The sequence below is a fragment of the Dipteris shenzhenensis genome, chromosome 3, assembly GCF_047967505.1.
Source record: "Dipteris shenzhenensis isolate YYH24624 ecotype China chromosome 3, Dip_SZ_1.0, whole genome shotgun sequence".
In the NCBI taxonomy this organism is placed as follows: Eukaryota; Viridiplantae; Streptophyta; class Polypodiopsida; order Gleicheniales; family Dipteridaceae; genus Dipteris; species Dipteris shenzhenensis.
The window spans coordinates 63,278,465-63,291,154 of record NC_141598.1 but is presented as its reverse complement, the minus strand read 5'-3'; the positions used below and the strand labels follow the sequence as shown (position 1 = coordinate 63,291,154).

The 12,690-nt window shown below is 39.2% G+C and overlaps 1 protein-coding gene across 3 annotated transcripts in view; it reads right to left on the bottom strand.

Moving 5' to 3' along the window:
• LOC147904151 (uncharacterized) overlaps positions 1 to 8,253 on the bottom strand; it is a 118,181-nt gene extending 109,928 nt beyond the window's left edge. The window contains exons 1-2 of one of the 3 annotated variants that reach the window (XM_087372766.1): positions 8,053 to 8,253; positions 7,733 to 7,843 (exon numbers count right to left, since the gene is read on the bottom strand). In XM_087372766.1, coding sequence (XP_087228892.1) covers positions 7,733 to 7,843; positions 8,053 to 8,166 — 225 coding nt within the window. In that variant the 5' untranslated portion in view covers positions 8,167 to 8,253. The remainder of the gene's footprint in view (positions 1 to 7,732; positions 7,844 to 8,052) is intronic. The other 2 variants (XM_087372765.1, XM_087372763.1) reach the window with 2 other exon arrangements.
• Between the last annotated feature and the right edge of the window lie 4,437 nt (positions 8,254 to 12,690).

Genomic DNA, 12,690 nt, shown 5'->3' with positions numbered 1-12,690 from the left:
TGATGTCACACTCTACAGTCAGGCTGTTGGATGCCTCATTTATCTCTGCAATACACAACCTAATATTCAGTTTTCAGTTTCTCAGGTAAGCAGCCAAAGATTATGCATTGGCAGGCTGTAAAACGCATCTTCCATTACTTGCAAGGTACAAAGTCTTTTGGCTTGATGTTTCCCAGGGGGGGTGACTTGCAGATGCATGCTTACAGTGACTCAGATTGGACTGGAGACTATGATACTAGGCAGTCCACCAGTGGGAATTGTTTCTTTCTAGGACATGCTTGCATTTCTTGGTTGAGCAAGAAACAGTCTACAGTGGCTAGCTCCTCATGTGAAGCTGAGTACAGGGCATCTTTCACAACGACAATTGAATGTGTTTGGCTGCATCGTTTATTTGCTGATCTTCATCTTTCATTGGAGGGTCCTTCTCCAATTCTCACTGATAGTCAGAGTGCTATAGCAGTGGCAAAGAATCCTGTGTTTCATGCTCGCACAAAGCACATTGAGGTTCACTATCACTATGTTAGAGAGAAGTTGCATGCAAGAGAGATCAGTATGATCTATGTGTCAACACATGACAATGTTGAAGACATCTTCACCAAAGCACTTCCACGTGAAAAGTTTGAGGCATTTCGCAATGCCCTGAACTTATCTCCTTTTGGTGATTGATCATTTCCTTGTACATGACATTGGCACTGTAGGGGGGTGTTAGAATTAGTATTATAATTCAGCAGTGACCAATATAATGTAATAAGTAGGTTAGGGGCACTTTTCCCTCAGTTAGAGGTTTTTCCCCCTAACCACAGTTAGTTCACTAACTACGGTTAGTGAAGGATAAGGTTTTGTCACTTAGACAAAACCCATCCCACTTCTTGTATTAGTCACTTCTTCTATTGCAAACACTACGTTCAGCTCTCTTGCTTCCTGCTCTCTTACTCTCTCGTTTTTAACACTTCATTCATTCTCATCATGCCCCCTTTCCTAGACTTATCTTTGTTAGCCTCTCCATACTCACCATTCCTTTACATTGTGTATCTTATGGCTAGATCTCTCCTTCCCTTGTGGAAGATTCGTTAGGTGTTTCAGTGTCTTTCCACATGGATCCAATCTTGTGACTTAAGAATTGCATACCTAGGTTACCACCAACAGCTTCCCTTTCTTTTAAGCATAGGATTGGCAGTATCTTATTGTATTCCTTGGTATATATTGTGTGCAACTTTTGTAGTCTTCTATTATGGGTCAACTTGTTGTAGGACATTCATGACTACCACTCTTTTTGCAGCAGGCAGTGGCATTCCTCTCAACAATTGCGATGCTCCCACTCACGAGGATGTGAACAAGGGCATCTACAACACTTGCGATCATAGTTACCAGCCGAAACGGAAACGGAAGAAACGGAGTTTCCGGGCCCCGCCGAAACGGAAACGGAAGAAACGGCAATATGATACAATTTATGTATAAAATTTTATTTTTTATACATAATATAATTATCAATAGAGTGCAATTTGCAAATCATACATAATACAATTATCTATACTTGAAGCTTCAGCCTTCAAGCATCAATGCATCATTCATACTTCTTGGAGCCACTGCCTCCTTTATAACTATCTAGGAGGGAGACATGGACCCAATAAGCATCTCTCGGCATTGAGGAGGATGGAGAGGTCACAAGTGAGAAAGTATGGAGAGGTAGAAGGAGAATGGAGAGCTCAGAGGTAAAAGAGGATGGAGAGGTGGAAGGAGCCTGGAGGATCAGAGGTAGAAGTGAAGGAGGATGGAGAGGTTACAGGTAAGATTAAAGAGAGGATGGAGAGAAGAAGGATGGAGGGATGGAGAGCAGGCTGCCAAGCTGCAGCTTTTGCAGGATGGAGAAGATGGAGCAAAGGATGAAGAGGATGGAGAGAGAAGGATGGAGGTCCGAGGAAAACGGGATGGAGAGTCCAAGAGCAAAGGATGGAGGGATGGAGAGAGCTTAGAGAAGGTGGAGAGAGCAGCAAGGATGCACAGGAGGAGTGCAATCGGCAGGAGGCGGCGAAAAATGGAGCCAGGCGGCGAAATCACGACTTTTGGGATTTAGGGCAAAAACAGGTTTTATGAAACGGCGTTTCTTGAAGAAACGCCGTTTCCGTTTCGCCATTTCCGTTTCCAGCGACGAAACGGCCGTTTCGTGCAACTATGCTTGCGATGCTTCCACTCACGGGGATGTGTATGATTAGCAACAAGGGCATCTGCTTAGGGATCTTCACGCTGAAAGAGTATCAAAGAAGTGGAACAATCTACATTACCTTCAGAAAGGTAGACCCGCGTCACTTAGAAGACTCTACGAATTTACATGTCATCCCTAACAAAACCTTGAAGATGAAAATGGTGAGGATGTGTGTGATCAAAAGGAGAAGGATATCGATGAAGTGGCAAAATCTGGCTTGCCCTTAAGAAGGTAGATCCTACATTATATAGCCAGAACGATAGGGAAGCCCTGACAAGATCCAAATGAGAACATTGTAGGTACGCAAGAAGTGGTGTTGATGAAGTGGCAAAAACTGACTGCCTAGACGAAGATAGGAACGGAAAGTAACCTAGGTACCCATAACAAAATCTTCTAATTGTGTGCATGTGAGAGGAGAGAGTGGATGAAACGACAACCACGTCCTTTTTGCTGATGCAAGCCAATGCAAAAATAAACAAGTACTCTGGTTGTCCAAAGTCAACCCTGCTTGTCCATAGTTAAGCCATTTTGACCAAGGCCAAGTCACTTTGACCGAAGTCAATTCTTTGACCTCTCTAATTGATCATAGTCAACCCTCCTTGACCGTGGTCAGGGCTTTGACCGGGGCAGAAGTTAAAATATATTTTCTTTATTAATCACTTGGAATAAAACACATTTTGTGACATCCCCTCAGCTTCTAGTGAGTTGTCCCTAATTGAAAAGCCTCTTTATATACATTAAGGATTGATGGATGGTCAGAAGCTCATCCTCATACATCCAATTGCATTTAAAGCTGAATAAGTTTTAAACTTAACAAGATATCGATAAACAATCTTGCCCCTGGGTGCCCGTTTTACTGTATGGCAAATTGTCTGCTCAGGTTGGAGGATTCATCAGCCTTGTAGGCTCAGGTTCTTGATACTTTTTTAGATGACTCACATGGAATGCATTGTGAATCTTCCAGTGCTCTAGCAATTCCAACATGTAAGCTACCTCGTTGATTTCTCTTGTGACACGGGAAGGACCATAATACTTGGTAAACAACTTGGGATAGACTTTTTCTTTGCCCTCTAACTTCTTGAGCCTAGCCCTCTTAAATTTTAGGAGTACCCAATCACCTCGTTGGAGCTTAAGTGCTCTTCTATGTTTATCTGCAAAGCCTTTCTATGCTTCTCGCAAGATCTTTCGATTGCTGCTCAAACCTGACTGAATGTTGTCTCAAGATCCCTGACATTCTAGTCAGTTGCAAATATTTCATCTTAATTCCTTAGGATATGGGTCAAATCACCTTCCCATAAATTACCTCAAACGGAACTTTTCTTGTGGAGTTGTGGACAGTGTTGTAAGCAAACTCCACCAGTGGAAGATACCTTTCCCACTCTGATTTTAGATCAGCCACATAACATTTTATCAAGCATTGTGGAGTTGGCTACCTCACTTCGTCCATCTGTTTGGGGATGAAAAGAAGAAGAAGTCAAATAAAGCTTTCATAAGAAGAAGTCAAATAAAGCTCTCCAAAATAAGCTGGTCATCTTGGGATCTCGATCACTGAGTATGGATTTGGGCATATACCATAGTGTGTAAAGATTTGTGCTAGAAATATTTTAGCAATATGGTCTACTTTGATAGTTTTCCAGATAAGAATGAAATGTGCCTGCTTGCTGAATCTGTCAATAACAGTCCATAATATGTTATTTCCTATCTTTGATCTTGACACATCAAAACAAAAATCCATAGCAATGCTCTCCCACAGTGCCTGGGGCACTAGAAGAGGCATCAAGAGACCAAGTGTATTCTGTCTATCATGCTAAACCTTTTGACACACCAAACATTCCATGACAAATTTATGAATGTCATGATGTATTCCTGGCCAATACAAATATCTTTTCAGAGCTCGGGTCATAGAAGCAATACCTTGATGACCTGCATATGGAAGTTCATGACATTCCTCCGTGATTTTCGCTCTCATGTCTCCGGTAATGCATAAGTAGTCATCCCTCATCAAATACCCATATTTCATGGAGTACTATTGGCTGGTAGACCATAGTTGGCCCAAAACGCGTTTCGGGCAAGCCCGAAATGTATGAAACGTTTCGGTTTTGAAACTCGAGTTTCAGGGATCCCAAAAAAAACCTAAATGTTGAAAAGCCCCAAGAATGCTGTTTTTTGGGTTTCTTACCTTCGCATATCGATTTCGATGCCCGTACTTGCTCTCAATTCGCCTTCAGCCCATACACCCGGCGTCTGTACACACCGTACATGTTGTGCAGCTTGTCCGTACACGCCGTACATGTTGTAGCAACATGTAGGCTGTATATCCTGTATAGCATATCCCGTACAGGCTCTTCAGCCCGTTCAGACTGAGGACTCTTTTCGTTACTCTAGTACTTTCATGTTTTGAGTCTTGACTACTTTAGTACTTTCATATTTTGCTACGTACTCTTTTTTTATAATTTCCAACATCATCGGATTACCTATTTACATCATTTCAGCTTTGAAAATTGAACCTCTTGTGACTTGTCATGACTCTCGTGATACGATGACATGAATCACGATCCATGATTTTAATCATTTATGTATCTTTCTCAATTCTCAAATATGAGCATGTCACCATTGACTTTTAAATGTACAATGATGTGTTAATTTTTAGAATTAATAATATGTTTCAAGAATCGAATTTCATGTCACCATTGACTTTTGAGTGTACAATGATGTGTTAATTTTTAGAATTAATAATATGTTTCAAGAATCAAATTTCAAGTTCTCACTTCTCAGTGACATATCAAACGTCTGTGCACTATGTTTCATGAGTTTTTTTCAAGTATTGGAGCTCTGGTGGTAATAATCTAGAATGTTTCTTTTTTTTGGAAAAAAATATATATTTAAATATCCTATTATGCACGAAACGTTTTTACAGATGTTTCGGGTTTGTCCCGAAACATTTCCCAAACTCGTTTCGAAACTCCGTGCCTACTATGTGGTGGACTGCCCCTCTTGCATATGTTGTATTATCTCCCCAAAGTCTGGATCACTGGCATATTGCTCTTTCATCTCCTCAAGGTCCCGGTGATAGGCAATGGTAACATGGATAAGGCATGCACTACAGCTAGCAATTCTTACTCATAAATCCCCATATGCCTTTCTGTTGGAAATAGAGGATAGAATCACTCACACCTCACTCCCGATCTAGCTCATACAACACTCATAGAGACGGAGAAAGAAAGAAAGAAAAGAAAGAAAGTCTATTAACGTCCACTGGAGACCAAAAGGTCTATGGGACAGCAAGAAACCCTCTAGTACATCTGCTTTAGGGAGGGCACATGGCAGCTCCCAAGGAGTGCAAAAAGCAACCCCAATTATTTAGAGTACCTACATGATATTCTGGAGAGTAAACAGCCATACATTAGTTTAAGACTGAGAGTCTTTTGGTTTTGATTTAAAATCTCTGATTAGTGCTACCCCTTCACGGTAAACTGCCCATTTTCCATCCTTTCTGGCAGCCTTGACTTTAGCTAATTCAGTTGCCTTAATCTTGAGTTGATTTTGTGTAAGCTCCTCTACTATCCATACTTTGGTGCCCTTCAGCTTGTAAGATTGTCGAAGAAGCTTGATCCGCATACCTTTTGCACTATAGAGGTCATGCAATCCTTACAGTGAAGTAGAGATAGGACAGAAACTCAGATATATTCCTCCACAAAAGTGAGCAAACAAAAGCTCAAGGATGAGCATGTACAAACAGCTCTGTGATGCTGTCAATTGCTGACCCCATTCCTCTCCCTCTACGCGCTTGCCTGTGTGCAAGGTTGTCTGTGCAGGTGATGAGGAATGAGGAGGGAATGGGGGCTTTTTATAGGAGGGGCTAGGCCCCCTCAAAGTGGTCGACCAGAGAGTCGGCTCCCTGATCTAGGCGCGGACCTGCATGGCCCCCAACCGACCAGGCTGGGTCGGCCTTTCCTAGTTGATTTGGCCGGCTTGGGCCAGGCCTATATAAGGGCCATGTGCCCAGCACATGGGCTGCTGCTGCAGTCCCCAATGCTGCCCGTACGCTGCTCCAGGAGGTGCCTAGGATGCCACGCCTTCAACTTCCTGCCGCGCAGGTTCTAGGTGTTCTGCCTTTTCTTCTTCCCCTACCCCCTATGGTCTTCTGCCCCCTTGTCCCCTCAAATCAGGGGGTCACAAGTGGGGCAGTGACCTTTTAACACTTTCTTCATCTCATAATATCCAGCTTTCATAGGCCACAACATGACCATCTTGATGAAGAGCAGCCCCAATACACTCTCCACATGCAGCGCAGTCTACATTAAAGGCCTTATGCAGATCAAGGACAGTTACAAATATTGGTTTCATTGGTCAACTTCCCCTTGAGGGTGTTAAATTCTGTCTTTTGCTGCTCTCCCCATCTGAAGGCTGCATTCTTCTTGGTCAAGTGATATTAGAAAAGTGCCTAATAAATCTCTTGTAATAGGAACAAAGGAGGAACAAAGTCCCGAAAACTATGTACTTCATGCATGGATCTTAACTCACACCATTCTTGAATGGCTTGTATTCTAGTCGGATCCATTTGTATCCCATTCTTAGAAATGATATAACCAAGATAGTGAATTTCTTCCAGGAAGAATTCACTCTTACTACTATTTGCATAGAGCTCGTATTTATGGAATACAATCGCCAAGTGCTGCTTATGCTCTTCACTGAACGAGAAAAGACAATCATATCATCAAAGAAGGTGCCCATAAAGTGTCGATGAGACCTGAACAAACTAATTGGAAACAGTATTCGCCCATATTAGGATTTGAATATAACAGTACCAAACATTTAGCTACAAGTTTTAGTCCCTTCATGATGATGTATAGATTTCAACCTAGAGCCCCAATTGTAGTGGGACTCAAAAAAGAGAAGGTTCAAGCAGCCAAAGAATTTCTTGAGGATATCATGATATGAATCAAATGCTTAAATTAGCATAAGACAGCAGAAAGGCTCAAGGTAGAGCAAGAAGTTATGCAAACCCCCACCGTAGAAGGTTGGAGTTTGAAGAAAATGAGAGAGTTTATCTTAAGGAACCTGAATCTTCAGATTTCCTAAAGACAAATAAATGTCCAAAGTTGTCTCTTAGATATTGTGGACTATTCATAATACTTTAGAGCATTGGAGAACTTGCTTACAAGGGTGTCTCTAAGAGGGAACCTCTCACCTACCAAACTATTGTTTGGAGTTTTCCATCCACCCGGAATGCATCATGGGTGACATATGGGTGTATCATGTGTATACATATAGGTGTATGGGTATATCATGTGTAAACATATTATCTAAACATATGGAGGTGTGGGAGGACACGAAGGGAGGGGAGGGGGAATTATAGATCTTCAGCAGCCTGTGAGAAGCACCATTAAGCTTGATGCTGAAGCTGTCATTTGTTTCAATTGCAAACGTTGTACAGAAAAGGCAGGAGAATTCTTCTGTAACAAACCAGAATAACTCGGTCAAACTTGATCGTTGATGTTTTCTCAACCTAAGAAGCATGTGGTGTACCTGTAAGAGACCCTTCGGAGGTTTTAAGAGTAGATCGATATTAGTTGCCAGAGGTGTTCCGAGTTGTGCCTTCACCTCCTCTGTTACCGTGCATCTTTTCCTGTCAAAGTCCTGCAATATAATTCGCCTGTTGAAATTCCACATTCTGGAAGTGGGTATCTAACGGCTCCTTCACTTTGTTAGAAAGTACATAACATGTTCAACGGAATGTCGATTACGTGTTTGCTGTATGATGCGGGTGATTGTCCATGGCAGAAGCCGATGGCAGAGAAACTACACACCAATGAAGTATAAAGAGATTAAATGTGAGAGAAACTTGCCCGTAGGAACATGTACAAGCCATCAATGAGATTAGGCTGGAAGGCGAAGGAAGGCCAGGGATTACGGAAACCTCCAGGGTTCTTGTGATGTTGCAAGTCGGGAGCAGGATCCATGGGCGTGAGAGGCTCCGTGGCAAATGGCTGTAAAGGTTTGCGTTGCGTGCAAGGAGGGCATGGCTGTTACATTTGATTGATGATGGGTATCGTGCTATGTTTGTCGTTTCTGAGAAAGCGCTGAGATGGGTCCAGTTGAGGGACCCTCTCCCGTTGAACAGAGCTGGAAAAACTAAAAATCTGAACCCCGTTCAAGGGAGGTGAAAGGAATTCGCCTTTTACGTCCTTTACCATGCCCTCCCTGTCAGACGTCAGGGGAATGCCACCAACCTTAAGAGCTGCTCTAGCTCCTTCAGCTCTAGTTTTGGACACCATCTTCTCCTCCATCCGAAAGCTCCAACGTCCAGCAAAAATCCACGTTCCCTTGTTGGAATCGTCGCTCTGTTGCCCTTTGGTGCCACCTTCAATGGATTTGCGAGCTTCCGAGTTATAATAGTAGAATTTTTCTGAGTTATTAATTATGATATGAAGAAGAGCACTATAATAGTAGAATTTTTTGAAATATAATATAATATTATTATAAAAGTGACAATACATGAAAATTTATCTAGTATACCTAAAAGTGGTTATTATTGGAATTGTTATAAATGGAGTTATATATCACTAAAAACATGACGTTTTTATAAGCATTTTTTAATAACAGTTCATGCATGAATTATTTTATGTGTATTGAAAAAAAGTAGTAATGCTTTGAAAACAAAAAAAATTGAGTAATATATGTTATGAATTAAGAGTCCTTCAAGAGTATGATTTAACTGTAGTTTGAAATAGGAAGTCCTTTACATGTATTGAAAATGGGCTTCTACTTAAATATACTAGATTATGTCTCTATTTTTGAGAAAGTAAAATTTTTTGTAGATGTTGGATTTCCACTGAGGTTATTGTAGTCATATTTCGAGTCGGTTGTGTTGAGTTCTCTTATGTATCTCTCTTCGAGTGTATCCGCTTTGCTTTTAAAGTTTGTGGTGGCTAGGCTTTCTATTTTGAAGTTCGAGTGGAACGGTTTGTACCTGTTAACATCATGTTTCAATTTTAATGGAGGATTGGTTTGGTGTTTGCTATCCGTTTTTTAAGATTTCTAGTTTGTCCAATATATCTTTTTTCTGTAGTAATACATAGAATAGAATATATGTAATATGGGCCTTTTGTGCCTTTATTTTTGTCTTCTTCACGATTTCCTATTTGAAATAGCAAAACGAAGTACGATGAGTTTTTCTTGTGTGTTAGAAGATATGGAGCCAAGAATATACCTGTAGGGGGCTAAAATATATTGTTCTTTGGTGGAGTCAGGAAAAACTCAAAATGTTCACCATATGCTTCTTTTGCAAAATTTAAATCAATAATGGAAGTTATACCTTCTATGGTAAATGGCAACTCTTTTGCTTTTTTTTTATCATATGTTTGGAACATGTTGTTGAACTCTGCTAGTATGACATTTCCAGTCTTACGATCTATTTTGAGGAGTTCAGCTAAGCTTACATTGTAGCCAAAGTGTAGAAGTTCAAGGCAATAAGCTGAAATTCCTTCTGAGTGCTTATCTATTATAGCTTGTGCTCTGTTCTCAACATCATTGGAGTAATGATATCGTCCTCTTTTGTGATTTTTTAAATTATGTACTTAGTTAGACCTGCATTATGTTTGAATTGATATTATGTATATGTTTTAAATTTTAATTATTTTTTATAAATAAAATTGCATTACTAACCATTTGCTCTCATTTCTTTGTCCCCATGTTCTGCCTTCCATTGTTGTACTTCATGTTGATTGTTATCCATGAAATTCCTAAGGTCTTGCAGTGTGCTCCATCCATAAATGTATTCATTTGGTTCCTTTCCAGCCATGTTTGCAAGACGCATTTGAGCTGTATACAAGAAATAATTTTATCCCTTTGTTCTTTTTATTGATTTCTCTTGATCTTGTTGAGCCAATCTGGCTTTACTTTTGAATTGATTAAAGATCTGTGAAAATTTATTATAAATTAAAATATAAACTAATGTGAAGAAATACTACAATGCTCAATATTGAAAACGTACCTCGTCTGATGTTGCCATATTTTATTGTTGGTTGTTCTTCAAATAAGTTTTTTGATAGATCCTGCATATTAGTTTGTATATCAAAAGTTTCTTTTCTCTTATATTGATGAATATTTTATAAAAGGATTTTCTATTGATTACTATTTTTTTAAAGTTCATGTAAGCATTGGAATGAAGTCAGATGGATTGATTTTATTTAAGATTCTTAAGTTTTTTCGAGTGGTGACTCGTGAAAGCATGACATATGTTAGTCCTGGTGCAAATGATTTTTGTATTACTACAAGAGCCTTTCCTTTAAGTGTGCATCCTTGTGACTTGTATCTTGTAATTGCATATGCTAGTGTGATTGGAAAAGCTGTTTTGTGATACCATATTGAGTTTAATACCTTCCGTTTATGTTTTGATCGTCTTAGTGTGATTTTTTCATTTGTTGATAAGATCTTGGCATGAATTTTTAAAATATTGTTTGTTTTATTATCTATTTCTAGTGATATGACACTTGCAATAGTGCCATTTGTAGCTCCGATTGTGAGATCTATTTTTGCAAAAAGTAGTGCTAGTTATATTACTTGAAAGCGAGAGTACAAGAAGGCCTAACCGATTGTGAGATCTATACTTTCTATGATCATCACTTTCGCTCCTATTGCTATTTGTTATATGGAGTGGAAATCTGGATCCATTATCCATTCTTTTAATTCTAAGATTTGATCTGCATTGGATGTCACAGTGATGCTTTTAATTTGATGCTCTTTGAATTTCTTATGTAGTACGAGCTCATTATAGTATTGTGTGTCTTTTTGATGGGTGCACAATATAGTTGTGTCCTTGTCAATGAAATCGTTTGCTTCACTATCACTTATGATTAAATTACCTAGGTAATACTGAATCTCTTCTACACTTGGTTGTCTTATTCTAATTATGTTTAAGAATTCTATGTATGTTGGATCTTCTAGGTGATGTATTGATGTGTGAAGGAATGAAAAGGTTGCAGTGTCCAGAAACCCGAGTTTCCAATATAGCATTTTCTACAAAATTCATGTTCTTGCACCTTGCATTTGCATATTGGAGGCAATTGGGACATATCTCCAAATAAGAGCATCTTTTTATTTTCAAAAGGTTGCAAGATTATTTGCTTGCAAGTTTCGCATAGTTGTCTAATTACTGTGTTTAATGTTTGGCATGTCATCATTGAGATCTCATCAATTATTATGATTTCTGCATTTTACAATTCTATGTACTGACACTGGTAAGGAGGCACGAAACATATCGTGTCTCTTTGGTAGAGCAAACTGATAATGGACAATAGTTGCTAATCGACTTAGTGTCATTGCAGCAGCTCCTATTATTGCTGCTAGAACAATCGATTTTCCTTGTTTTACATAATTATAAGTAATGTACTTGATCATAAATGTCTTTCCTAAACCAGGAGTACCACAAATGACATGAAACCCTGTGGGTGATCCATTTATCTTTTCGTAAATTTCTTGTTGTTCAAGAGAAGGAGTTGCATTTTCGAAATCCTTGAACTCATTCATCATTTGAAGTAATTTTGTGCATGTTGTGTTATGTTTATTGGTATCTTCATGAAGGTCGATGAAGCCATGAAGGAGTTCTGAATAACACATAATGGGCTTTTTTGGAGTATCATGTTTGTTAGTTGGTGGCAATTTTGATCTATTAGCAAGTGCACTTTGCAATATTGATCGATAAGAGATTCGATGTCTTCTTCTGTTTTTACGAGGTCTCGGATATGGCATTCTAAGAAGTAAGATTTCGTATGATTGTTTTCATAAATGAGCTCATTCTCATTTCTAAAATTTACGTTCTTTAGTAGAAGGTTGTAAAAAAATCCTTCAAAATGATGAGCAAGGTGGTAATCTGTGAAACGTACGATCCGAGTTGATGGATACACATAATTTTCAAAAGAATCTATGATAGTTATGTTATCTTTGTTTTTTTTCTTTGACTTTTGGACATTATATTTTTTCCAAAATTCATAGAAGGTCAATTTCTCCATGACACTTGGATGACCACAATATGTATCTATAGGATGCATTACAGAAACACAATGTTCACGAAGGTATTTTTGGCACATAGATGGGAGAGAGGAGTCAATGAAATGCACAGATTCGCTTCTTTGAATGGTAGATATTTGTAAGCATGAAAATGCTACCTCTGTTGGAGATGTTGGCTTTGAAAGAATGTATGCAGATATCATTTTTAATTTAATTGGATCTAGATTATCTAGTCCTAGAAGTTTCGCATCACCAGGATTCAAGTTCATGTGTCCCATGGGTTCGGTTTTCATAGCATATTTTAGAAGGTAATATGATAGGCCTGTGTTTGTTATTTTCTGAATATTCATATGTGCTTGCCACAAGAGTAATATTCTTGCATGATATGGAACGACATTACGATGTTCTAGTGATGGATGGAAGTAGATCCATCTTTCTGTGAGAGGATCTCTAGCATCGCTATATAGCGATGTTTT